Source organism: Micropterus salmoides, unplaced genomic scaffold, assembly GCF_014851395.1.
Source record: "Micropterus salmoides isolate LMB-PRFRI ecotype aquatic unplaced genomic scaffold, ASM1485139v1 Ms_hic_scaffold_10, whole genome shotgun sequence".
Taxonomy (NCBI): Eukaryota; Metazoa; Chordata; class Actinopteri; order Centrarchiformes; family Centrarchidae; genus Micropterus; species Micropterus salmoides.
In genome coordinates, this window is record NW_024040041.1 from 23,633,465 (window position 1) to 23,661,045 (window position 27,581).

The 27,581-nt window shown below is 38.5% G+C and overlaps 1 protein-coding gene across 1 annotated transcript; it reads left to right on the forward strand.

Annotated features, from left to right (window-relative positions):
* Window positions 1-170: 170 nt before the first annotated feature.
* Window positions 171-27,452, forward strand: axin1 (axin 1). The gene is made up of 11 exons (XM_038703755.1): window positions 171-342; window positions 2,739-3,707; window positions 13,167-13,307; window positions 14,382-14,478; window positions 15,524-15,661; window positions 18,959-19,497; window positions 19,590-19,751; window positions 19,957-20,205; window positions 20,405-20,512; window positions 22,933-23,082; window positions 23,986-27,452. The coding sequence occupies exons 2-11, from the start codon at window positions 2,815-2,817 to the stop codon at window positions 24,110-24,112; spliced, it is 2,604 nt and encodes an 867-aa protein (XP_038559683.1). The 5' UTR covers window positions 171-342; window positions 2,739-2,814; the 3' UTR covers window positions 24,113-27,452.
* The last annotated feature ends 129 nt before the right edge of the window (window positions 27,453-27,581 follow it).

Below are 27,581 nucleotides of genomic sequence, written 5' to 3' on the forward strand. Positions count from 1 at the left end.
TAAGCCAAAAGCCAAGAAAGGGAATACTACAACCTCAATTAGAAGATGTTTATTTTAATTCTTGAGAGAGAGGGAGACAAAAAAATCAGTGTACCACATGTACCAAAACTAAACACTAGTAATTTGTGTTGTGAACGGGCGAGGCGCTGTGTATCATCTGCGGTGTAGCCTCAGCTCCGCACAGACAGTGTGAGAGACAGCCATGGAGAGGTGGAGAGCGGACTGTTTTCTTTGTTATTTTTAAAGTCCTGCAATTCGCAACTATGACACTGTTCGCCGTGACCTGTGCAGGTCCAAATGCCCGATGCACTCGAAAGCAGCAGGGAGATTTCCACTGGCTAAGTATATGTCACTTTTTTTTCTCTCCCAGATCAGGGATTGGGATTGCGGTAGTCGCGAGATATATGTGCCATCGCTTTGCTGGTTGTAAATCTGTTCGGGAATTGGTGTGGGATTCCCTCTGTGTCCTTTGACGGTAGGGGAAATGTTTGCGGTCGTCATGTTGTTCGTTTAGTTTAGCAGCTGTTAGCAGAGACAGGGCAGATATTAATAGGTGAATAGTCTGACAAAGTTGTGCACTTGTCGGTCGGCTCGGCTGCTGAAAGGCCTGGCTCCGTGTGTGTGTGTGTGTGTGTGTGTGTGTGCGTGCGTGTGTGTGTGTGTATACGGAGTTTGTTTCTAGCTCCCCTCCCCCATTCGGGGCTGCTGTTCTGCTCATTCTGGAGAGGCCAAGACATGAATGTGATGGGAGGCTCACTTCAGAGGAACAAACCGTTTCAGGAAGAGAGGACATTTCCCGAGCTCTGCTTAGACTGGCTGAAATCACGGCTAAACCTTTCTTAATATTCCTGCTTCATACCTGTGACCGCGGAACCGTTAAATTTAATATCAACGCGCCAACCCGAACATCCCCCGTGCCGATGCATCAATACATACAGTTAGCGAGATGAGTGCTAGTTTGAACAGGAGATTCACCACTGATAAAGTAGCTATGAAATGTGCTTGCACTAGAACTGCCCGCATTCTCTGGTTATCATTGTCAGTCCAGCACACCTGCCCCTATGCACGGTGCACGTGCTGCTCACACTTTGTGCAGAGAAAGGGCACTGTTGCCAAATTTGTCTTTAGCCTACTGTCTTTGTTGAATCAGGAAAATGATTTGGAGCTGCATTGGACAAGACAAGAGAGTGGGTGTGCCCTAAAGGGAATGCGATGGCAATCATTAAAAGATATTTCTTTTGAAATCTCTCTCTCACTCACTCACTCACTCTCACACACACACACAAAGTAAACCCAGCCCTTTTGAAAATTGCAAATGTTTTTTTCCAAGATTTATTTTAACCTTTTGCTACCAAGTACTTTAAAAGATTTTAACACAAATTTAATCAACCATTTACTCCATGTTGGAGTTGTTTGTCTTGCAGCAGAAATATTGGCTGCTGCATGGAAAATTTGTGCTTTTTTCCAAGCTGTCCTTACATTAGGAAATCAGAACTAAAAGGGTTTACTGGCACTGTATGTGGGAAGCTTAACCATAAGCTGTACCTACCATCAATAGAGGTGGCGATATAGGCTCTGCTGTGTCTTTGCTCAGCAAGAAAGCTCAGGGACAATACACGAGGACCAGGATGTGTCCTTGAACAACACATTCAATCACTATAATCATTAGGCATGCTATTCTGCAGCTGCTGATATTAGCTAATAGTAGAGAGACTACTGCTGCTTCATAATTGAGTCCGTACTGTAAACCTCAAGTGAATTTATCATTGTGATGATAACACTAATACTAATTTGGAAGAAACTGGAGTAGCAGTGTAAAGTAATGATATGCCTGTGCATGTAAAGCAGTGAATATTACTGCAAACCACACACCACACCACATTCATACTACTGCCTAGCAGAAAGCTGCGTCCAAGGCCAGACAGCACTAAAGCCACAACTCTTGGCCTGGATAACCACAACACTGCCACATAACTCTGAAGGTTACTCGGTATGGCGCAATCATAGACTATCAATCCATATTATAAGCCTAATAACACTTTTCAATTTCTGCTTAGGTTTACAGATGTTATGCAGAATGTGCAGTCACAGATCAAGTGCATTAAATTATTCAAAATATTCTTGGATCATCGCTTTTTGAGTTGATTTCATCACCAATTTCCACAGTTATTCCATTGAAGCGATTCCAATGTAAATCGCTGTACTTTAGTTGACTTAGAATGTAATAATAAGTTCTTTTATATTGGAGCGTAAACCGCTGAGGTCACCCGCCTACCATACAAACCATGCTGGATTTAATGGTAAACCAGAAGCTACTTTCTGGTTTTAAAGATTTATAGGAGGTTGTTTCATTTTCAAATCCTCTGGATTTCTGCAGAATTTGCATTCATTTGAATGTTCAGCTGGAAACTGGCCACATGATGAGTTTTTCATGAAAATCTGATAAAAATGCAAACTGTGCAAAATTGTAGAATTTCCCCAAGAGGTACTAGATCTCTTCTATACGGGCATATGGCAATTATGGCACATAATCGATCGATCTTTATTGTCAGCACTACATCTGTTGGCAATTCACTTTTACTTTGTATATATAAACTGCTGCATAGACCTTTTTTGCAAATAAACTGGGAATGAATATTAGAATATCTTCTCCTAGTAGAGCCCTGTCAAGGCTAGCACTACTCTACCTTTCAGTGATGTGATAAGCTGCGTCTCATTATACATTTTCCTCCTTGCAGGAGTTTTTTTGCAGCGGCATAAGTAGAGGCCTGGATCTAATAGTTGCGCAGTTTGGGCTCTACAGGGACGTTGTGTATGGATGCTGGGACTATGAGCATAAGCGACAAAAGGGCCTACTTAGCAGACCTGGGAGGCAGCTTCACTGAGGATGCTCCCAGACCTCCAGTACCAGGGGAAGAAGGCGAGCTGGTGTGCAGTGATGGACACCAATACAGCAACCTCGGTTTCTCAAAGAATGAGAGCCTCAAATGTGAGGCGTCTGTGGCTACACCCAGGCGACCTGACTTGGACCTGGGTTATGAACCGGAGGGAAGTGCTTCCCCAACACCACCCTACGTAAAGTGGGCAGAATCTCTTCACTCCCTCCTGGATGATCAAGATGGCATCCATCTGTTTAGGACGTTCCTCAAGCAGGAGGAGTGTGCAGATATGTTGGACTTCTGGTTTGCATGCAGTGGGTTCCGCAAACTTGAAGCTAACGAGGGTAACGAGGAGAAGAAGGTAAAACTGGCAAAAGCCATCTATAAAAAATACATCTTGGACAACAATGGGATTGTTTCCAGACAGATCAAACCAGCTACCAAGTCCTTCATCAAAGACTGTGTCATGAAGCTTCACATCGATCCCGCAATGTTCGACCAGGCTCAGACTGAGATACAGACTATGATGGAGGAAAACACCTATCCTTTATTTCTTAAGTCTGACATATATTTGGAATTTACACGGACAGGGGGAGAGAGCCCTAAGCTATACAGTAATCAGAGCTGTGTCTCTGGGAGTGGAAAGGGGCTGTCTGGTTATTTACCGACTTTAAATGAAGATGAGGAATGGAGATGTGACCACGAGCCAGAGGAGCAGCCTGAGTGTGACCCCACACCGAGCAAACGGCTTACTCAGAAGCTGCTAATGGAGACGGCCCCACAGCGTGTTGCCAGCAGCGTGAGATTCCAGGACAGTCACGAGTACAGGTAAATCCTCCCAGCAATCTAGAAAGCTTCACTTCAGCTGTAGCTACACAGCTTTTCTCTGCAAACTGCTGAATTATAAATAAATCCAGAAACCCACAATACTAGAAACGCTGTGTGAAGTTTGAAATGAAAACAGAGTCTCAGTGTAGCACAAGAGACAGCTGAGATGAGAGGAAGGTCGTGCATTTCCACCTATGGGGGTCTGTTAATGTCAGAGGCTGCAGAATTTAACTTTTTGTTAACTCAGGCTGACGTAGTGTTCTTTGTTTTTCTTGCGCAGGTACTGTGGGAATCATGTTTTCCCATTTTGTAGTGAAAGGGTTCAACGTGATTTTGTTTAAGTAGGAGCCTTCTGGAATATCTAATCTGAAAACTGTAATCTTTGCCTTACGCTTCCTCCTAATATTAAGTCTGCATTCCTAGGTTCAGTCGAACAAATAGCTCAACCTATCAATACAAGATAGTCTAGAAAGTTTGCTGCAGTGCAGGGGGTGTTGGCCAGCTATATGTGTGTGCAACAGCAGCATTAATATGATTGCCTTTCAGCAATCTTGTCATCTTTGAGATCACCACTAGTTTGAATTCTTTCTTTTCGTTATCTTCTGTCATGAATTTTGTATTGAATTAGTGATGTTCGACAACACTTTGATACTGACTAATCAGTCAATCTCTGTTCATCAGGGAGAGGGTGTAGGGCAACACAGTTATGATTTTATGTCATGTTTTGTATTTACACAAATAATAATCCTGTAATTGAATAATACTGACTGCATTTGAATAATCAAAAAACATCTAGACAGACAATAGGAATAAACTGAGAAGTGAAAGTGGAAAGGAGGACCTCTTTAACATGTCACAGTAGGAAAAGCACATGTGTAAATAATAAAATGAATGATGGTTGAATTACCGGTAGCTCTGCCAGGTTCAAGTCCTGATAAGATGCATGGAGGTTCACTGTCACACCTTCATGACACGGAACCTTGTTAACAACTGTATGAGTGAGGCAGGTTGTTGCTAAGTTTGAGCTGACCTTAGATTGCTGTAAAGTTTGCCTTGATGTTATGTCAGCTCCAGCTATATTATTGTGTACAGTATCTATAGCCTGGGTCTTGTAAATAAGATCCACAATAAGACTAAGATTGTATGAGGGAAAGCAGTACCTGTACCTTTTATGTATTGCTGATACTGTACTGGATAGCTGTTTGGACTCTTCTGGGTATTTGAGTTGTATTTTATGCTTTGAATCTGTCTACACTCTGTGTTTTTATTGATCTTTTATATTTTGTTAACTCAATCTACACATTTTAGTGTACTTATATGCTCACACTGTACAGATCAATTGACCGGCCCGAATGTGTCAGCTCACAATGAACGTAAACACACAACTCCGGTTGATTTGTTCAGTGGCAATTTCAATAAAATATAGTCAAACAAGATGGATGTGTCCTCAACACACACGGGAGATGAGATAAATTACATTGTGCAATTCTACTATGAGCAGAAAGTAAGAAATAAAATATGGAGATGTTTGGGAGATGCAGGCTATGGTCTGCTCTGCTGTGAATATTACAGCAGTCTCAAGACTACAAGATTACACCGTGTAAAATGCTTATACGATAGGGGTGGGAATCTCTGGACACCTTTCGATTCGATTATAATTCAGAGGGTTGTGATGCGATTTCTAAAAACAATTATCGATGCATCCTAATGCATAATTTTTTTTCTATACAGGATCTCTGGATAATTACTAAACAATTAATTTGTGCATTAAAATCCAAAAGAAACATCTCCTTATTATCTTAAAATGACTAGTTTGCATCCCTAATTTACTTCATTAACCTCAGCTCCATGGTCCCTCGTTTCTTCAACAACCAGACTGCTCTGAAAACTGAAATGTAATTATCAGAATGTACAGTATGTGTACAGGACAGAGCTGTACACCAGTTTAGTCTAAGCTTGTACCTGATGTTCTCAACCCTTGACAAGTAGGTACTAGGGATGAAACGGTATGAAGATTTCATATCACGATTATAGTGACCAAATTATCACGTTTATCAGTGGTATTGTAAAAATGTGCCAAAAAATATTAAAATGTACTGATATACACACTGAAACCATTTCAGCAAGTTTTATATTGAAAACTACAAATACAGTTGCCATTTTGTTTGCTTAAAAAAGGCAAGGCAAGTTTATTTGTATAGCACATTTCAACGACAAGGTAATTCAAAGTGCTTTACATAAAACATAAAAGCAACAGGGAAATATAAAAAAGTTTAAAAACAACATAGGGAAATTGAAAAAATACACATTAACAAAATAATAAAAGTTACACTGCAGTGTACAATCAGGGTTAAAAGAGTTAAATGGAAAATAAAAACAGGCTGAGGGGTTGAGCAAATAACTGAGTTACAATTATTTTGAAAAGAGAATAAACAGAAGTACACTTAATCTACTCTCTCTAGCTAGTCTGCACTCGGGTCCATAGCAATCTTTGGGTCCACTGAAACTCCAAAAACCCTCGGACACTACAGAGAAACCAGGAGATGGCTGCCCGCAGGCCACTTTGATCCAGTTATACTCTGGACCCACCTGCGCGTTTACAGGTAGACAGCGGTTCCTGCAAATCACTCAGCCGCGAGATTTAAGACTTCCTTCACTCTGTTCAGTCTCACTCTCATTATCTTTCCACTCAATTACCTACTCATGTCTCACCGTGTAGATATTTAATTAAAAGCAATGGTAAAAAGCTAAAAACAAAGAAAACAGGACAGTAAAAGTTACAGTGCAGTGCAAGTTATCAATCTACTAGTTTAAGGCAGTGGTAAAAAGAAAAATCTTCAGTCTGATTTGAAAGTTTTAAAGACATTTTCAGCAGACCTGCAGTTATCTGGGAGTTTGTTCCAGGTATACGGAGCATAATAACTGAACGCTGCTTCTCCTTGTTTAGATTTGACTCTGGGGACAGAAAGCAAACCTGCCCCAGACGACCTGAGAGGTCTGGATGGTTCATAACGAAGCAGAAGATCAGAAATGTATTTTGGCCCTAAACCATTTAGTGCTTTATAAACTAACAGCAGGATTTTGAAATCCAATACTTTGACATACAGGAAGCCAATGTAAAGACCTCAGAATTGGAGTGATATGATCTACCTTTTTGGTCTTAGTGAGGACTCGAGCAGCAATGTTCTGAATCAGCTGCAGCTGTCTGATGGATTTCTTAGGGAGTTACAGTGTTGCAGTAGTGGAGTCGACTGAAGATAAATGCATGGATAAGTTTTTCCAGGTCTTGCTGAGACATAAGTCCTTTAATCCGTGATATATTCTTCAGGTGATAGTATGCTGAGTCCATGACTAAACCAAGGAAAAAATAAATAAATAACAGCAAATACCTTTTGTAAACATGAAAATCAAAGTGTGCATTATCAAGATTTTATATTTTATAAATGCTCCGGTGTTTCCAGGAGAGCTCAGCTTTGCTGCAGTTCACAACCTTTCTGGCTGAGTGAAGGTGTTACTGCAGCTATGATGTTGTTTTAGGAACTTTAACGTTACTGTTCACATCACGTCGCTACGGTCCAATGACGTCATGAACGAAACGATAATTAAATTTGTTGGCAAGAAATTTAATAATAGATTTTTGTAAACTACGTTTTACACGATTTTTGTAAACTACGATTAGTTGTTGCACCCCTAATATAGGTAAGACAATGACCCCGTGGACAATTACATGAAAACAAATAAGTCTTTAGAAGATAGTAACTGCAATGAGCCCAAGAACTGACACAAAAACATTTAAATACTCGATGTTTCAACATTTGTTAATCGAGTCAGAATCTTCCACTTCCGCATCACAATGCATCTAAGAATTGATTTTTTCCTCCCACCCATATTAGACGATATATATTATATTAAAACAAGCTCACTGCATTTTATAATGGATCAGCAGACCAACATTTCTGAAATCACAGCAGAAATCTACCCAATCAACTAAAAATTTGTTGTTGTTGTGGCCCCCTCAGACTGCACCCCTGAGGCTCTGAGCAATCAGACTGTGGATACTTTTTTACTCTACATACTTGTGATCCTCCAGCAAAATAACTTAAACAACGAAAGATCATATGCAAACCTAAGTACTGGATTATTACCACAACTTAATTTCTGTCATTGGGAAGTTCAACTTTTTAAACGTGTTATGTTAAGGTTAGGTTATATCTTCCACAGAGATTTAAAGGGTAAATTGGGTATATTTAAAACTGCCTATTTATACTGCCGCTGGCCAATCACAGCGCAGTATAGGACTCTCTCTAACTGAGGTCCGACCGAGGCGTGGTTTTCTAGCATTTTCTTTTTTTTTTTTGCTTTATTTTTCCAAGATATGATGAAACACTTCTGAGGCACTTGTAATAGTTACAGTTGCCACCCAGAGTGGTTCAAAGGAGAAGTACGATTTATTCTCTTTCCAGAACCTAAAATAAATGCAGAAAAATTTCAGCTGTGGATTGTTCCTAATGTAATGTTAGTTAGCTAATGCTAGCTTACTACTATATGTAACTTTATATAAAGCTACTGCTTTTGGTTTTTAATGACTGTAATTTTGAATAGAGACCTACCCAGCTTTACAGTACACAGTGTTGTCCTTGATATCGTTGTCTTTTGTCTCAATGGTCAGGTGATGCGGTGGTTCACTTTTACTCTATATCTGTAGGCTTTAGCTTCTTTAATTTTTTTCACGTCAGTTCGAGTCACTTTGACAGCCTTCAAATGTATAATGCAACCGCTAAAATGTCTGCTTCTTTCTGAGATCGCTTTTTCCAAAAAAATTTGATAATTTTCTCTGGGGAGTGCAGTAATAGAAAGTGGTGTGATAAAAGTCCGACAGGTCTGACTGTTTGTCGGATTTAGCAGTTTAACAGTAAGCAAAGGGTCAGTTGTCCTTGAGCGAGACTTTTGTGTGTGGTAAAAAGCAAATGGTTTTAACGGGTATTGCTCTTAGGGATCCTTTCCATGATGTTGTCAGACAGTTGGTCTGAGCAGTCTGAGCTTATTGGTGGCAAAAGGAATATGTTGCAGCCAGTTTGCGGTTGCCGGCTGAAGCCATCTATTGCATGGATTCCTAAACATTTTGTATATACTATTAATTTTGACCCTGAAATAAATGAAAATACCGAAATTACCCTTTAAGACATGTTAGGTGTCATCATTAAAACGTCGCAAGTAACAAAATGTACCATCATTGCAAATTAAATTCCAACCAGGATTTATGGTCCTAATGTGATTGCAGCTGTTGTTTAGTTTGCATTGCTGTTGGTCCTCAAAAGAATAATTTTACATCACATTGACTTAAATTTAAGTCACTGTCGTACTAAGGCTGCTCGATTATGGCAAAAATCATAATCACGATTATTTTGGTCAATATTGAGATTATGATTATTTAACATGATTATTCATTAACTTTGGGAAAATTGTGCATGTCTTTAACAGTAGTTTTCTTTGAACTTTAAATATAATTCAACTTCAAAACAGATAAAAATAAATGTGCTTTAATAATAATCATAATAATATGATAAATATAAAGACTTGATGTGTGTGTGATGCGATGATTTGATCTTTGAGGCTGTAGCACCAGTGTTATGAGGAGGAATAGGAAGACATGTCAGCTGACAGATGGCCAATACCTTCCAGATAAGACCATCTATGTGACTAAACACTGGACACTGTGTAGTACCATCAGAGGAGACAGAACAAATCCTGACCAGTTAAAATCAGACGTACCATAGACTGGGCAGCTACAGACTTTTGCTACCTTGTACTTTCTATGGTCTAGTCTCATGTCTCATTACATTTTCCGCTGTTGGCACTTGGCATGCAGCTTTTCTGGTTGATATCTGCAGGACACAAGATAAACCAAATGCTTGTTTGTGTTTGATTTTTGTTTTTTTATTAATTTTTTTTTTTTTTTGAAAACACAACAAAAGGCAATTTTCCTTGAAGATCAATGTTGAATTCTCTTCTTGCTTCAGTTTTAATTAGTGAGTGAAACACAGTTTAGGGTTTATTTTCACATCATTATTTCAGCAATCAAGCATTTGGCTGGAATTACAGAAAGACACGCTTCATTTTTAAATAGCCTTTTAGCATTACCCGTTGGGTTTTTATGAAACTAAATTTTACATCAGTTGTGTCTGATCTCTTCAGAGACAGGCAACAAAAGACATTAAATAATCTTTCAGATCCGCTTTAAGAAAGCAAATGACTTGAAAGAGAATGACCTATACATTCATTAATGTTTGGTGAGATTTTTGAAATGTGAGCAGTTTAGTTCTTCTTCAAGTAAGTTGTGTACTTCAAAGGCAAGACTTCATCTCCTTTGTAATTTTAATGAAAGTTGTTGTTCCCTCTGAGCGATCTTTTGAGGGTCTGCATTCTGGAATAAAGTTGAGACAAACATGGAATAACAATATGGATGCATTATTGCTCAGTGTTTCTCTTTCAAATCAACATTATTATATGTCATGTCTGAAATAAAGGTTCTATATTCAGTTTTTGGAGTTGAATAAGTAAAAATATTTTGAGTTTGAGTTTGGAGTGCTTGAAAGGGAAATAGTACTTTCTAAAAAAGATTGTTTTTGCCTTTTGTATGTATTTAAAGTTAGGGCTCGGCAATATGGCCAAAAATACACATATAATACATATAAATACACGATAAAAACATTTCATATCATTCGATATCGATAATTATCACGATATATGTAAAATGATTATTTCTTTAAAGGCTGATTTTTCCCTCCTGAGTGAAAATTGAAAAAATTATGTGGTTAAAATTTTATTTATGGTCAGAATATGACACTTGATGCCAAACAGTGGATCACTTAACAAATCTGAGGTAGAACATTCAAAACTACTGTGATAAAATCTTTTTCATATGAATAAAAATATGATTAGTAAATCTTTTCTCAGTCCCTTTTCCTCAACAAAATAAATATTTGAATAGAAAAGTGCTAATTTGTGATTCAAATTAATTAAACCAAATATTTACTGACGATATATGGAACATTTATTATATTGATGACAATTATATTGTGATAATTATCATTATTTTTTTATTGCCCAGCCCTATTTACAGTTGACATGAGAGGGAAACGGGAAGGATAGAAGGCAAAGACAAGTGAATGGCATGTGGAAGTTTTGCTTACACATGGAGCGCAACTAAGAAAACCACAGCCAGTATCTAAAACAATCTATGTATAAAACAAAAAACAGCCCTATCTTAAACACTTGATAGTCTTTTTATTAGGGCTTTCCCTGACTAAGAATTTACATAGTTGAATCAGAATTGTCAAGTCTTTGCTGTAGTCAACTGACAGTTGAATCAGTGTGTGTTTGTGTGGTTCATCAATGGTGATAAATGATCCGAATGTCCCGCGAGGTGCAGACAACTCGGCACAACACCTGTGAGGGGGGGCCCCGTCTCTCTGCCACTAGGCTACGCCATAGACTGTAAGGCTACACACACACACATAAATGCAACGCCTACACATGGGCACTGACCCCCCTTTTTTAAAGGTCATTTTGGATTTATTCACGCACTTAAAAAAACATTATTTTAGGATACATGTTTATTTACAGCATCATATGTGGAAATTTATATTGTTATAGACTGTATATTAATTTATTGGGAGAAAACTGGTAGTCCTATTTAAAATGAGGCGTTGAGCACCCGCATATCGCCAAAATGGCATGATCCTCACTTTGCTGTGAAGCTTCGACTGTAAGATTGACAGTCAAATCAGGCTCTGCCCATCGAAGCATCGAATGTTCGACTATGCAGGGTCAGCCCTACTTTTTATTATAAGTAAGTTAAGTGAAATCAACGGAGAGAAAATGTGTTCAGGCTCAGGTGATGATGGGAAACCTGGTGTTTTATTGTGTCTTTTATTGCTGTGTTATTTTTTTTTAAAAGTTGGAATTAAAAAATGCAAGCACTAGGCTATATGTTTCCAATCGTGATATTATGCAAAATTTGCTCAAGGAATCATCTCATCTGTCTTTCAAATGCCAGGTTGAATTAAATTAATGTTTGCTTCTTTCTCGTGTCTGCACTTTGTATTTGTCCCAACGCTTCACCAACCTGGTGCTAAAATTGTTCACTATTGAATGTGGACGCTACCAGTTGGTCACAAAGGTTTCATTCTGAACTCTGGATGCTTCTGCATTCCAAACAGGGAGGAAGCTCAGGATAAATGCTTCAGGGAATCCGAATTTGAATAAAAGGAGATGATGCCTAACATCTTTAATTCATGTGTACAAAGCCCTCTAAGAAATGTGTTCAGCAAAGTCAGTGGCTGAGAATAAATAATAGGTGTCAAATGAAGCTTCCCCATATATCTGTAGACACTCTTGAAGAAAAAGATAATAATAAGACCTGCAGTTATACTCCACTGTTGAATATTTGGTATCGAATTTTGTGTGTTTACAGAGGTTGTTGAAAAACTCTAAAAAAACAATGTTGATAGCAAATGCCTGTATACTAACTCTGGCTGTAAGTTTGTTTGGATTATGCCAAACAGAAGGAGGAGGAGTTTCTGGAAGTGGCAGAATCAGACAGCTTGACAAATTGCAGGCTATGGAGTATTGGGTTGGGGAATGAGGTTGTGTGCACATTTGAAATAGTCAGCTGACCTGGCAACTATAGCCTGACCAAAACTGTGTTTTTGAGTCCGATATTGATATTTGGGAGTTTAAAAACATCCGATAATGGTATATTTGCCAACATGCATCACACAAAATGTTTATGGATTCCTTTACTTTTTAAAATGTAACCAAGATACATACTGGGACATTATTCATTTGTTTTAAAATGATATAAAAAGCTAGTTTGGCATTTCTATACTAACATTTGTTGTTAGGCTATTTATCAACCAATACATACACTGATATGATAAATCTGCAATATGCTGATATTGAGAGATTAACCAGTCTATATCTACTGCCTACACACACTACGGTGACCAGAAGCTAAATGGCGTATTTCATTTTCATTACGTGTCCGTCAGAATGCCTGTTTTCCACATTTAAATTAGTTTGTTGTTTTGCAGCCTAATTCTTAGCGTTACCCAAGAATATTAGTGGTTTGCAAGAATCATACATATTAATGTAGTGTTCATGGTTTTAAACTGTGTAACAAAACCAAAATAGGAGAAGTAAATTACAAACAAATAAAATATAGTGTAGTGCCAAAGTGTTGTGGTCTTTGTGGTCTTTAGAGAATGTTAACTGTGAACAGATAAACCATTGGCTTCTGGATGCATTTCTTATTACAGTTTCTAACCATTCGCGATCAAACAACACTGTATGTTCTTATTTAAGAATTATACTACAGAGCTGTGTACGTCTTTGTCTCTTATGTCTATTTATGAACAACTTGTTCTCAGCATTTCCTGTATTTCTTAATTTTTCCAGACATGCACCAAGTCGGGAGCCCATCAACCCATACTATGTCAACAGTGGTTATGCTATGGCTCCTGCCACCAGTGCCAACGATAGTGAGCAGCAGAGTATGTCCAGTGATGCAGACACAGTTTCCCTTACCGACAGCAGTGTGTATGTATTGTCTCATCACACACACATACATAAACACGCACATTTCATACATAAAGGCCATTCTACCAGGTCATAAAGGCAATGCCCGGCTGCATTTTTGGCTGGAACATGAGTTTTATCATCAAAATGAAAGACAGAACCCATTATTTATTTTTATGTCTATATATATATATATATATAAAATCTTATATAAAAGTTAGCATTGCTCAAAGACAGCACTAAGAGTTTAATTGGCTTCAAACTTACATTTCTTGCCCATTTTTACACATGCTCAAACTTAACAGGAGCAGCAACTAAAGTCCCATCTGCTCATTAGCCAAACCAATACATGCTGTTAGAATCAATCTCAAATGCTAATTAGGAATCCTAGAAACTCACTCTTAGAGATAAAACTAGGTCTGAGTGTACAGAAATGAAAATACTAACCTACAGACCTCTTTGACAAATGTGAGAACCGGCTTCAAATGTTTTCCAAAGTGTTTCTTTATAGTGACACAATTTAGGGTGAACAAAGCAGAACGCGTCTTCTTTCACAGGTAACTTTGTTTGGGTACATGCATGAGGCCAAAGGCAATGTCCTTTATCATCTGAGATCACTTGCACGCAGGAATTTTACTTCAATTGTGTGTGCAGGCATGTGCTGGTGAAAAGAAAAATTGAAAAGTAATGTTTCCTAGGTGCAGAGATGGCACTGGGGAAATATGCCAAAGAAACTTCAAAGCTTGCACAACTGGACAAAAATGTGTTTTGAATCTGAATGGATTAGAGGCTGTTATCAGCTAATTGGTCCAGAGCTTCCAGCGCAGGAGAGTTTGAAACGCTGCATGACCAGTACCACATGGAATTACAGACTTGTGGATGTGTTAACATGTATCTGTAATCTGCCAGACCACTTGTGGTGCAGGAGAGACACAATAAGCCTGTGAGAATGCCTGTCCTGCCGTACTGATTAATCGAGACTTACAAGGTGTCCGTTTTAGGCAAAAATGCAGCAGAAAGCTTTCAACTTCAAAGCTGCCTGTGTTGTTTATTCATGAGGATGTTATATGAAAATGTCTTTGTTGTTAATTCCAGAGATGGGATTCCACCCTACAGATACCGCAAACAGCATCGCCGGGAGATGCACGAAAGTGCCAAAGCAAATGGGCTAGTGCCACTACCTCATATTCCAGTGAGTTATTCATGGCTTCTTTTCCTCTCACATTCTGCCTCTACACCTCTCTTTAACTGTCTGTCTCTGCCTTATTTTCTCTGCTCCACCATTGGAGACGTGCATATTTAAGCTCTGCTGTGTCGCAGGGCCTGTGATGGAGTATAAGAATAGCTGATAGTGAAAGAGAAGGCTGTCTAAATGCAGCTTGGTGCTTTCCTAAGCTGTGCGCGCTGAAGCCTAGCAGACATGAATCCTCCCCTGTGACAGCCGGATGCCTCCCTCTGCAGCTTACACTGTCTCTTGGTAGGAAAACCCCGGCCCTAATTAGGCCTCAGAGTAAAGAGTCAAATTAAAACACCACACAAATCCCCAAAACCTAACTCTTACGTTTCCATGCCCCAACAAATGAATCATGACTTCACTTCATGGGCAATAAAAAGATTGACAGGCATTGTAGGTCATTTTGTTTTAAATGTCACTTTGTTTTCCAACCTTTTCTTCTATTAACTGGTTCCAAAGCAGGAGTTAACAGCTTTGAATTGTTTCAAGTGCAGTGCAGTAACTTCTGCTGGCAGGAGAGGATATAAATGTCACTCAAATCCTTATTATGCAAGTTTATTTGTATAGCACATTTCATACACAAAGGCAATTCAAAATGCTTTACTCTTTTTTTTATGCATTAAAACATTAAGAAAAGAGATTGGTAATTGTTGTCATTTAAAGTTACAGTACATTTTATGATCCTGCTAGTTGAGGTTAGTATCATCAAATTTTTAACAAATGTTAAGCATACATTCTCCATTGCGTGGGAAAATTAAAAGAACCTCACTATGTCAGTTTCAGTTCTATTCAGTGGTAAAATCTAGATTTATTATCCCTTTGGTTGTTGAACACTTGACACTGTCTACTTTAATATTTCCTGCTTATGTTTTTGTCCCTTCCTATGGTCACTGACAGGATGTCAGAAGTCTGGGTGGTAAAACTGCCCATTCGGTGTTGACAGTAATGCAGCAGTGACAACAATTTGCAGAGTGTGCTTACAGTTTGACATTTCACCCCCCAGCGCACCAACCGGATTCCAAAGGATATACATGTGGAGCCGGAAAGGTTTGCTGCAGAGCTTATCAGCAGACTGGAGGGCGTACTAAGGGAGAGACAGGCTCAAGAGAAACTAGAGGAGCGACTGAAGAGAGTACGACTGGTATGTTCACTTTATTTTCTGAATGACTGGCTACTGTTCAAAGCACAAGCAGATCCACTGTTTTGTTAATGTGGTTTAACACGTGAAGAATAAGTTGCATCTTTCACACAGGAGAGCACTGTCCATAGACTAAATTGACCTCTAACATAATACAATGGAGGCAGTGCAGGGAAGGAAAAGCAACATGCATGCTTTGACTCAGCGTTTCTCAGTGATTCTGAGCTGCTTTTACTCAAGTTACTAAAGGCACTGTAAGAATCAGATTGTTACTACCACCATGTCAGCTTTCTGGTGACACCAACTGTGTAATATTAGTGGCCAGAGGGAAAAGAAAAGTAGAGGCAGTTTAGGGCAATTATCTTCATTGTCCGTTTAATCTGCAAATTATTTTCTCAATTTAAAGATTATCAGTCATTTTAATTTCCCATAGCTCATGGTAACATTTTCAGTTTCCTTATTTTAAGTGACAGTAAAAAAAAACCTACAGATATACAGACAAATAATTTAACAAACTGGAATGAGAGAAAGATTGTGGAAGAAATGACTGAAACGATGAAGGAATTATATAACTAGTTGCAGAATTAAGTTTCTGTCAAACAACTAATCACTAACTTTAATAATAAACTTAGCTCTAGAGCAGTTTGTATTATATTGGAAACATTTATATTTAAACCGGATCTTTTGCATTGTTAGACTTTTAAAAGGCACAATATGAGAAAAGCTGATGTTCTGGTTATGAGGATCTCATTTTAAATGCTCTTTTCTTCAAATGACTCTTTTCTCACCTGAATAATTTTCATTCAGTTTAATAAAAGAATGATTCAGTAAATGATGATCATAGATAGTGTATTCAAAAGCCGGCTGTATATCGAGCGGTATCAGTAATACAACCTTTTCTGAGCCAGAAAGTAAGATGTGTGTCTGGCCGTCGGGCTTAAAGTTTTCAGTAATAAAGGAGATTTAAACCCGCCCAGCCTTAATGAAATTAATGAGGCTAGCCATTTGAATGGAGAATAAAAAAACATTATGAATCATTTGGGGGAAACCAGCCTTGGCCTGTCAGTAATCTGGCCTTGCTGATGAATCAGATGGAGCACCTGCACGCTCGGCCACTTGTAAGCCTGGAACAGTGTGCCGCCTGTTTGATGTCACTTGAACGGTGATAAAATAGTTGCTCTCTCAGTACACAGAGCCAAGTATTAAGTCTCAAGGCAGACAATTTATGTGGTTTGGCCCTGAAAGGAGAGAAGCTGCCATCACACAGCTGAAGGTTTGCTTTATTAAACCTGGAGGCAATGAAATGACTGCCTTCATCGAGTGATTCTCTGTGCATCTAGAAAAGGTTTTATCTTTTTAACCATAATATAAGCATTAAAAATTATATGGTTTTATTTCATGAAGAATTTCTGTAGCATAAAATCATATTCCAAACTCCACCATCTGGTTAAAAATTTATATTATCATTTTATTGCTGAGAGGAAAAGGTCCACATGATTTCACGGGGATGTGAGTAACTTATGTGAGTAAATTATTGCCACAGCTCTATCACACAGTCTGCTAAGAATTACTTAATGTAATTTTTTGGAACAATGGACCTTGTGGCCCAGCTATTCACTGGGAAATGTACGTAAACAAGAGCAGCAGCAGCATGCTGTTCACAAAAGTAAATGAATGACTCATGTGAGCAGGATGGCCATTGCTGGCCTGAATTGGATTTGTATTTCGTGTGAACAAGAAAACAGAACATGCAACCATGTACGTATGCTACTCCTTGCCAGGAGAGACACAACGTTGTATAAATGAGCTACTGGAGACTGTTATCGGTAAATCCCCATCCACCACCTAAGCTATCCTGTAGAATGTCAAAAAACTGTTGTCTGCCAAGGATTTTCAGTTTCATGGAAGGTGCTGGATAAGGTGTTCAGATGAAGATGTCATGATTCCATGACTAACTTCCACTGGGCTCAGCTAACACAAATATCTGTATCTGGTGCAAAGATACGAAGACACATCAATTATTAAAAACAAAACATATTTTGCCTGCATTCGGCATCTTTTACAATATTGCTGAATTGAGGAAAGCAGTGGGCACAAGAAAGTTACATTCATGTAGGAGCAGGATGAGAAACTCTTTGATGTTTTCTTTGATACAGTTATAGCAAATGGGTGGTGAGCACATTGCAATACCTAACTCAGTTGGTTTGGCATGTTCGCAAGTAAAGATTTTTTAAATTATTAACATAACTGACATAACTAAAAAGTTGGGGCATGGGCTGGCTAAAAGATAAAAGTGAAACCCCCACCCACTGTTTTCTTTCCACTGTATCTCTTTTCAGTCACCCCTTACCATCTCTCTCTGCCAAAGTGTTTCTAACTTCATAGAGGAAGATTAAAGCCAAGCCAGATGGTGCTCACTGCTCCAGCTGCATTAAAAACATTTTCTGATGGTGTTATATGACACTTTCTTTTAAATTCATAACTAAATATTTAATCATACAAAAAACTATGTGTCAAATGTGCATCTCCAGTAAGAAAATATTGGGTTCAGAATTTCATTTTGTAGTAACGTTGGTATGAGGTCCTTGTGCCATAAGGATTACAACTTGACCATAAGCAGTTTTACATGACTGAATTTTTCCACCCACTGCTGTGTTTTATTTCATTACTGCACATCCTCCACTCCCTAAAGTGCTGGCTTATCAAAAGCTATTATGAATGGCTGCAGCACCCCACCCCATGATTCCCGCTGGAGCAGATTCTGTCAGTGGGATTCTGTCCCAGTTACTCAGAGTTTCATTACATGAAACAACACAAATGTGCCGTGTGCATGCATAGTACCCCCAAATCTGACGGATACTGTTGTATTCTTGGTTTGTCTCCAAACCTCTGCAGTAGAACTGAGAAGAATATTAGCATATGGTGAAACTCTGCCATCTGCAGGTTGAATTAAGTCCATCACGTGTGTGTGTGTGTGTGTGTGTACACACACACACACACACACACACATTTTATTCTTTTATCAATTTGTTTCCTAACACATTTAACAAAACCTTCATAAAAAGTGTCTACATATATATATATATATATATATATATATATATATATATATATATATATATATATATATATATATATATATATATATATATATATATATATATATATGTGTGTGTGTGTGTGTGGCTTTTGTCAAACTAGTTTTATCCTTTTAACATGCATTATTTTTTTTTCATATTTTTTATTCTAGTTTTTCCACCCAATGATCTTTTGTTTTGTCTGTGTATTTTTGTTCTAAAGGAAGAGGAAGGTGATGAAGTCCTGCTCACAGCCACAGCATTATCATGTCACAGGTTCCCCCCTGGTGCTTATACGCAGAATTACAACTCTCGCTATGCTGATACCACCTACAGTGGTCCTTTAATTAGAGATGCTCATGAGGAGAACCCTGAAAGCATCCTGGACGACCACGTCCGGCGGGTTATGAAGACTCCCGGCTGCCAGTCTCCAGGTACAGGCCGTCACTCTCCCAAGTCACGCTCCCCAGAGGGTTTCCCAGGGGGCAAAGGGATGGGACTTGGAATGGCTCCGTCCTCAGGCCAGGGTAAACATCCTTCCAGACACGGCCTCAAGGGAGACACCAGCCACTTGTACCACCACAAACACCTGCACCACGTCCATCACACAAATATTGGAAAGCCCAAAGAGCAGGTGGAGGCTGAGGCAGCTATGCGTGTACATGGCAGCTTTCCCTGGGGCATGGAGACGAGTCATTATGGATCAAAGTCTCGCAGCTATGCAGAAGGCATGGGATCCAACCCTATGGAGCATACATATAGGTACGCACCACATTTAACCTTTTTGTCATTAATGCATCCAAAATGCCTTTTGCGTTTCTACTTACAAGTTGTTTTCTTCCATTACACATCAGCAAGGGTGGCACGCAGTGTAAAAAGGCGATCAAGAAAGGTGAGGAATTGCGGCCTTATGACATGCCAGGGCCTGCAGAGGAGATGGAGAAAAACCAGAAGATCCTTTTGTGGCTTATGGAAGGACAGAAAGAAATGGTTCAACAGAAGAGGAGCCCATACGGGTCAGTGATGACAGTTAACGTTATACAAGTGCAAGCATTTTTAAAAGCAAAAATAACAGTGCCACCAACACCTGCATGAGAGACTAATCTTGTACTGTTAGAGTAAGCACTGATTTAACCATGGTAGAAGCGGGGAAAATCCACTTTTTTAAATGATCTTGCCTGGGTTAAGTTGTTGATATTAATTCATGAATTTATGTTGTAGGAGTACAGCTGGGTCGAAGAGGACCACAGGCCATGAAGGATCCCGTCTCAGCTCGGCGGAGCGATCAGGGTCGGTGCACCCTTGCCTTAGCACCCAACTGCGGAATAACGTGCAGCCATCTCACCCGTTCATCCAGGATCCCACTATGCCCCCCAACCCAGCTCCCAGCCCCCTTATCCAGCTGGAGGAGGTGTGCCGGCGGCTTGAGGAGGAGAAGATCAAGTCTGGAACTTTACAACCCAAGCAGAGGTAAGTGGATGGACATGGTTATCTGTCCAGATAATAAGTGCAGTTTTTCAACAGAATCTATTTAACTTGATCCAAAAGGGGAAGAAGCCAGATTAAATCTTTGCTGTAGTCAAAATGAACAGTTACTCTTTTGTTCTCTAGCCTGTGTGCTCCTTAGGGCTAGTTTATGTCTAACTACTGGGGTTGTTCGGTCCCTCAGGTATGTGATGGAGGTTATCCAGAGGGGTCGCACTGCAGTCAGGCCTGCACTGATCCCTCCGCTCAGCGTGGTACCTGCCGTTTCTGACAGTGAGCTCTCCAAGTCTGAGTATGTCTATTGTGTACTACCATTACCTTTTCCTACTGTCTCCAAATTTCCCATAGGTCATGGCAACCCACTTCATTTTCCATTCCCATTACTGTTAGTTTAGTTACCCAGGACTGTGTTTTTTTTGTTGAGCTACTAAGAGACATTTAAGTCAGTAATGAGCAATTTCTTCTTCTCAGTGTGCTGTATTTGCAGTGCCATTATGTAGTGTCCCACACTCTATCCTTGAGTTTGTTTGAATGAGGTATGTTGTCTAGTTCTTCCGGTATTCCTTAATGTGGGCATAAGACTCCATAATATAGTAGCATCCATAATATACTCCTTATCAGCTTAAGACGAGAGCTAGTGCAGGGTATTGAGTGAGAAATAATGTATAACAAGGTGTCCAGAAAAAAGAAAATAATTGACAAAGGAGGCAAAGAATGACATGATGTCAAGCGGGTAGCATTTTACCCACCAAGCCCATGATTTTCTAGATTGGGTCACTTTGGGTGCATAATCACACCTATATTATGGCCAATGATTAAAGGAAAGTTTTGTGACAAGTATTGTAAGTTCAAAGTAATTAACATTTTTGTTTAGAACAGTGGTTAAACTGTTGACCAGGGCGATTTTTGATTTTAAAGGACAGCTGGCAGCCAGTGAGACTATTTTCAGTGTTCAGGGTATAAATGGTATTATTTCTCCACGCTGTCATAAACCACTAAGATCACACTTTAATGATAGAAAACATCAGAATCCTTGCTGGTTATTTCCCTCGAAGACCCGAAAGAGGATCACAAAGGAAGTAGACCTGTATGTTTTCTGTGTTCGTGCAGAAGCACTAGAATTGAGGAGAGGGTCAGCTTTTTGATGTTCAGTCAGAAACATGTTTCTGTTTGATGTTTGACTGCCTTCTATCAGATGGGTACTTAATGGAGGGGAATGGGGTTAACTGTGTAAGAGGCAGATGAAAGGCAGATTATGGGGCACAGCCAGTGGGTGAAGCCACTGGTCAGACCCGTGAGGACTTGGTTTCAGGACTTGGTGTGTGCCTGGATCATGACTGACTGACGCTTTCAGTACCTCAAATGTCCACACTTGTAAATGTCTGAAAGATAGCTTGGAGATTGGCATTTGGAAAAATGAAGGGTGTTTGTTTTAAAAGAACACTGTGGTGTTTTGAGTTGCATTAGTCTTTTAATTGTTGGTCTTACTGCTGGATACAATTGAGAGAAATACATTTGTATCCGAAACTTGTAGTAACTTGATCACTGTCAGACTAGCCTGTTATCACTGTAAATTCAGTTACTTGCCAGTCACAAAAACAGATGCAGTTATGTGGTTCTTCAAGTTGGTACAAAAGATGTTAGGCTAAAAACATTTGAGATCACTAAGGATAACATTATGTCATTGTATATCATGGCACACCCAGAGGCTGCTGGTAAGATCATCATTTCAGGGCCTCTCCCACTCAGAGGAAGTCATGACTGGTAGAGTACACCCATTTACTTAAACTGCTGGCTAGCTGACTGATAATTACCCATCTTGAGAATGCCCATTTTCAAACATCTTAATAATAGTTATAAATAAAATTAACCCAAAATATCTAAACATTAAATATTTTCCTGTTTACCTCTGTGTTAATCAGCCCTGCAGATATTTATGGGTTTGTTCGCTGAAGTTTTGGGACTGTGCCGTGCATTCAGTGCTCTGCAATCAAATATGATTTAAATTGGCCTAGTAAAAAAAATAATCGACAATCAGTCTGTGGCGGTCAGCGTTGATATTGTGGCGGGCCGCCACAAATAAAGGAACGCATGGGAAACACTGGTCTAGTAATGATTTGTTTGTTTGTTTTTGTTTGTTTTCTAGCTCCACTTCAGTTCATTTGTGTACTTGTTGATGTCTTGTTTAAACAGTGCATTTTCCTTGTTTACTATTTATTTTGTTTTCTACCTATATAAGCTATCCTTAAATAAGCCTCAGTGTTGTTTCCTTCAGAACTGATTATTGAAAGATGCTGCTTTTTATTCACTGGTCTGTTCTAATCAAAAACTCAGAAATGTCTAAGCTGTTAAGAAACACATCCTCCACATCCCTGTCTCTTTTCACGCACTCCCTGTAATTGCACATATTGATTAAAAAGTTCAACCTTTAAGATGCAAAATATGAAATGACCTTAGCCTTCAGCTGATCCCATTCATTTCATGTATTTGGCTCAGTTATTTAATTTTTCCATCTTGATTTATTTTCTTGTAAATACCTTAAAAAGTTGACATTCTTTTCATTGTTTCCACAGTGATACAGTTACTTATGAATATAAGCATGTTTGTAATTGTCATTCCCCTTAGCTTTAGCAAACTCTACTCTATATGGAAATGTTAATAAAGGGAATGTTTTACATTTTCTAATTCATTTCCTCTCTCTTGCATTTGCAGACATAAAGCTACTAAAAAGCAGCCATGTGAAAACATAACTGTGGCGTATTACTTCTGTGAGGAGCTAATACCGTACAGGACGTCTGTCAAAGGGAGGGTCGTCACACTTGGCCAGTTCAAAGAACTGCTAACAAAGAAAGGAAATTACAGGTGACATTTATGGTGCTATTTGATTTTTATGGACACATATTTGAAGAGATGAAACACAGCTAGAATGTATGTTTTAATTATCAGTAACCAGGATTGCATCAAACCCGCAGTGCTGAACTTTCGTTTTCCCTTCTGGCAGTGAGTCTAATTACACAAACACTGTCGATATGTGATCATGACATGTGCCTACACGAGAGCTCGCCCCGGGCTTTTGTTCAGAATTAGTTAAAATGCAGAGAAATGCACAATTCCAACTTAACAATACATTATTTAGTAAATGTAATCGCTACTTTGCCTACTCCAAATATTTTGCAAATACCAACCTGTCTAAGAGCAGCTGAAACATAGCATAATTTATAGTCCTTAAGATGTTGTTACAGCTGTAGTTGTCTGGGGTATGAATGGCAACGGATATTACAGTAGTTCATCCATGCCAAATAAATAAAATTGTCAGGTAGAAGTGGGGTTTTCTTAAAACCTTAAAATAACTTCCCAAATCACGCTCACATGTGGGTGGGTCCATGCTTCAGGCTGTGTCTGTTAACACTGGCCTAATGGAGGGGTGTTGTGATTGAAGGTGGGATTTTTATTCAAGTGAATAACACATTTGTGGATTATCTTTGAGTAGATGCAATTGAATTTTAGAAACTCTGAAAGGCCACAGTTCCTGCATCAGAGATGCATTTTTGACAAATTATAGAGGTATGATGATTTATAGCATGAATTACTGATTAAACTTTATATTTGTCTGATGAATATTTTAACTTCATTGCCTCAAACTAGTTTCTGATGTTGTTTCATTAAGATAACCCAAGAGTTGTCTGCCCGGGAAAATGTAAGTAAAGGTCACAGCATTTCACCTGGAGAAGTTAACTTTGTTCCTTCGCCTTGTTATTTTTTTAGGTATTATTTCAAGAAGGTAAGCGATGAGTTTGACTGTGGGGTGGTGTTTGAAGAGGTACGTGAAGATGATGCTATCTTGCCCATCTTTGAGGAGAAGATTATCGGGAAAGTGGAAAAAATTGATTGAAATGTGCATGTTGAAGACAAAGGAGTCTATAAAGCCAGCGTATTATGGACTAAGGAGCGACTGGATGGCGAAGAGGAAGTGTTTTAGGATTGCGCCCGGACGAGCGGAGAAGAAAGTCATACAGTAGAAGTGGATGTAGAGGTTAAGAGCGAAGCAGTGGTCACAGCGGATGACTTGTGACTTTAGAGGCTCAGTAACACCACTGCAGTGACATTGGACTAGAAGAAAAAAAAGACCTCATTCACTTCTTTGGAGTGTATTGTAGCATTGTAAAGTTTCCTAGATAAATGAAGAACAAAAGTGCTACTAAAGCTACATATTTTTGATATGATGTATCAGAGGGTGTCCTTTCTAAAGTAACCACACTTGTAATTTTATATCTATTGGTACCAGATGTGTACATTTTGTGTTAAAAGATAACAAAATTTTATATCTATTTAAGTATTTAAAATGCTCATTTTCAATCCTATTGAAGCAGGAGTGTCGCCCCTGTTGAAGACGATCATAATCCCTTATAGGGCTGATTTTTATTTGTTCTCATTCATGGTAAGAGCCTTCTGGATCCTAATGTTTGTGTTCGTCTTAGTGCTTTTAATACTTTATTTACCAGTACTTTATTTTGTTGCATTCAGTCAGGCTGCACTTTCATTGTATAGTATACCACTTACTATGTCTCAACGTAGGCTGCAACATAAATTTCTGCAGCACCAAACTTGTGACCAGAAAAATCTAAACCCTTGAACAGTATGTACAGTGTGAACTGTAATCCAAGACAACCCAGTGTCTTAAAATAGTACTTTTAAGAAGAGCTTCGTCATTTATGGTGATTTGAGCCTTAAATTTTGTCTAATGGATTCGAAATAAACCGAATAAGAAAGACTAATGCAATCCAATACATCATCACAAACTCAGACGTAAGAAATGACCGTAGGCGATTACCATGGAGTGAGTTCCTCTCTGACACAGTAGCAAGATAAATTGAACATCATTAAATTAACAAAGTTGTTCTTGGCAATTTTATTGGGTTGCATTAAGAATTGAATTGAATTCATTTCAGGATAACCCCTTGAGATGTATCATGTCATTTTCGAGTTGGTCCTGCACAAAAGTTAACCACACAGTACATATACATAAACATAAACACAATACACAGACATATATAAAAAAGAATAACTCGCTCATCTGCCCTTACCCCCTATTACTACATGCTATTACTATATTGTATAGGTTGTTTTATTTTCCTGGTCATTTGGTGAATGCTGCATGTAAATGCAACCAACGGCTATTTAATGTACAGTATTTTACTGCATTGTTTAATCCACAACCCATTTAAGTTTTAAGAAAATTGCCTTGGAATAACACAGTAGAAGCAGTGAAACTGTAAAAGAAATAATTATATGGTTGGAATTACAAGGTGAATATCTATGCAAGTTGGTTTATAATAGTGTTGCCCTAATCCAAAAACTATACCTGGCATTTATGAACTCAAAAAAAAAAACTCAATTCATAATACACATACGGACAGTCAGGTTATTAAAAGCCTGTTTAAGTAAATGTTTTTAATTTTAATCCTGATTGTGAATGAGTAATTTTACCTTATTTAAACTAGTGCCAATTATTTGCAGTTAAACATTGAATGACACGGGTTGGGGTTCGTATTCATTCCCAGTTTAAAGTCAAGTACTGCCTTCAGCATTTAGAGGTTAGTGTTAATGAAACAGAAGAGCAGCTTCCCCACTTGTAGACTTGCACACTTGTTCATGCTTGCAGTGCAGAGTGTCCCTTCAACCTGGTCATTTAAGGGCATATCAAAGCATTTGAATGAAAAGGCTGGTGAATGTCATCAGACTATCATCGATTGATCTTTTGCAATGATGACAAAGGCATATTTAAGCCTAGTTTAAGTGCTCTACCATTTAACAGTGTAGAGGAGAGTTGAACATATTCAGATTTCCCTGAAGTTCTGTTATCACAGATTTTCTCAACAGGAGTTGACAGACACTGAAATATTGCAATTATGTTTATCAAGTTTTTATGTATTTTTGTTTTTTTTGGTTAATCTCTATGATCCCCAAGATTTACCATCTTAAACTTTTAATCTCTTATCTGTAGACCACTACATCTTGTGCCTAGCAGGAATTGATTGTTTAGTGCAAATGATCTACTCTTGATAGATCACGTTACACCAAAGAGGAAAGTCGATGGTAGTTATTGTAGGTACAATTACCCTTTCACATTGATATTCCTCTTGCACTTATTATATGATATTCTTGTTATGTTTTTTATGTTTAAACATTGAAGCTCCACAACGTGTTTTGCAATTGACAAGGTGTATATGATGATGATATGCAGTTTTCTGATACATCTGGACATCAGCTTTTAAAAGTTGAACACCAGACATTCGATTGGGACACTTCATTTAGATGTTGTTGAAATAATGAAAAAATGTCTCTGCCAATTTATGTTTCCCGTTCCATCTATTTGGCAATGTAAATGACTCTTTTGCACTGGAATACAACAAACTGACATGAAACAAAAAATCATGGCACATAGTCAGCAGGGGAGGCTACATGACATTAAGGCCACCACGTTTTCTATCAGTACCTCTTCATTCGTAGTCCATAATGAGGAATGTGTTATCATAAAAGCCTTTTTTTATATGGAATAAAAGAAAGAAAAGTGGACCTTGAAACTAGAGTGCTGTATTGTATGTATTGTTGCATAGAAACCCAGTGTAAGGAATTTGTAATTTTCTTTGCATTTTTTTTGATGCTGCCTTATTTTTAGATTAATTTAAATCAGTTTAACTTAAATATATTTACTGCATTTGCTTCCAGAGGTCTTTTATCTGTTAAATTGCACTGCATTTACCTCCAGTGGTTCTTTGCCTGTTAAATTATACATTTTTGAGTACATCAAGTTAAGAACTATGTGTCATCTTGATTTTCATTGTTTATTTCCTATTAGAAATATAGAGTATCATATCTGTTATGATTTTTACTGTGAAAGCCCCAAAAGTAAACTTCCCTTATTTAAGATCAATGTAATGTATATATTAAATATCAGTGCCTTTTATTACTATGCTAATGATGTCTGCAGTGTGACTTTCAGACAGATGTGGGGACATAAATACCAGGGACTAGCTTTATTTTTCTGTTTTTTTAGTTTGCAAAGTGTTTCTTGTTTCATTTTTGTCACTATTCCACCTTTTCTATGTAAATATGTACAACGTAAATTGTCAGCAGCCATGTCAGCACATTCAGTACCCTGGACCTGTTCGCTAACTAGCATGGTTACCATTTAAAGGTACCTGGACAATAAATACATGCAATAAACCAGAGCTTGAGTTTTGAGTGTACTTGGCCCACCCTTCATCGTCATATGCTGCAGGCAAACACAGGTTAAAAGGCCTGCACTGGTAGTTCTGTTGTGCATTGCCAGTAGACCCAAGAGCTTTTAAAATGTGGCA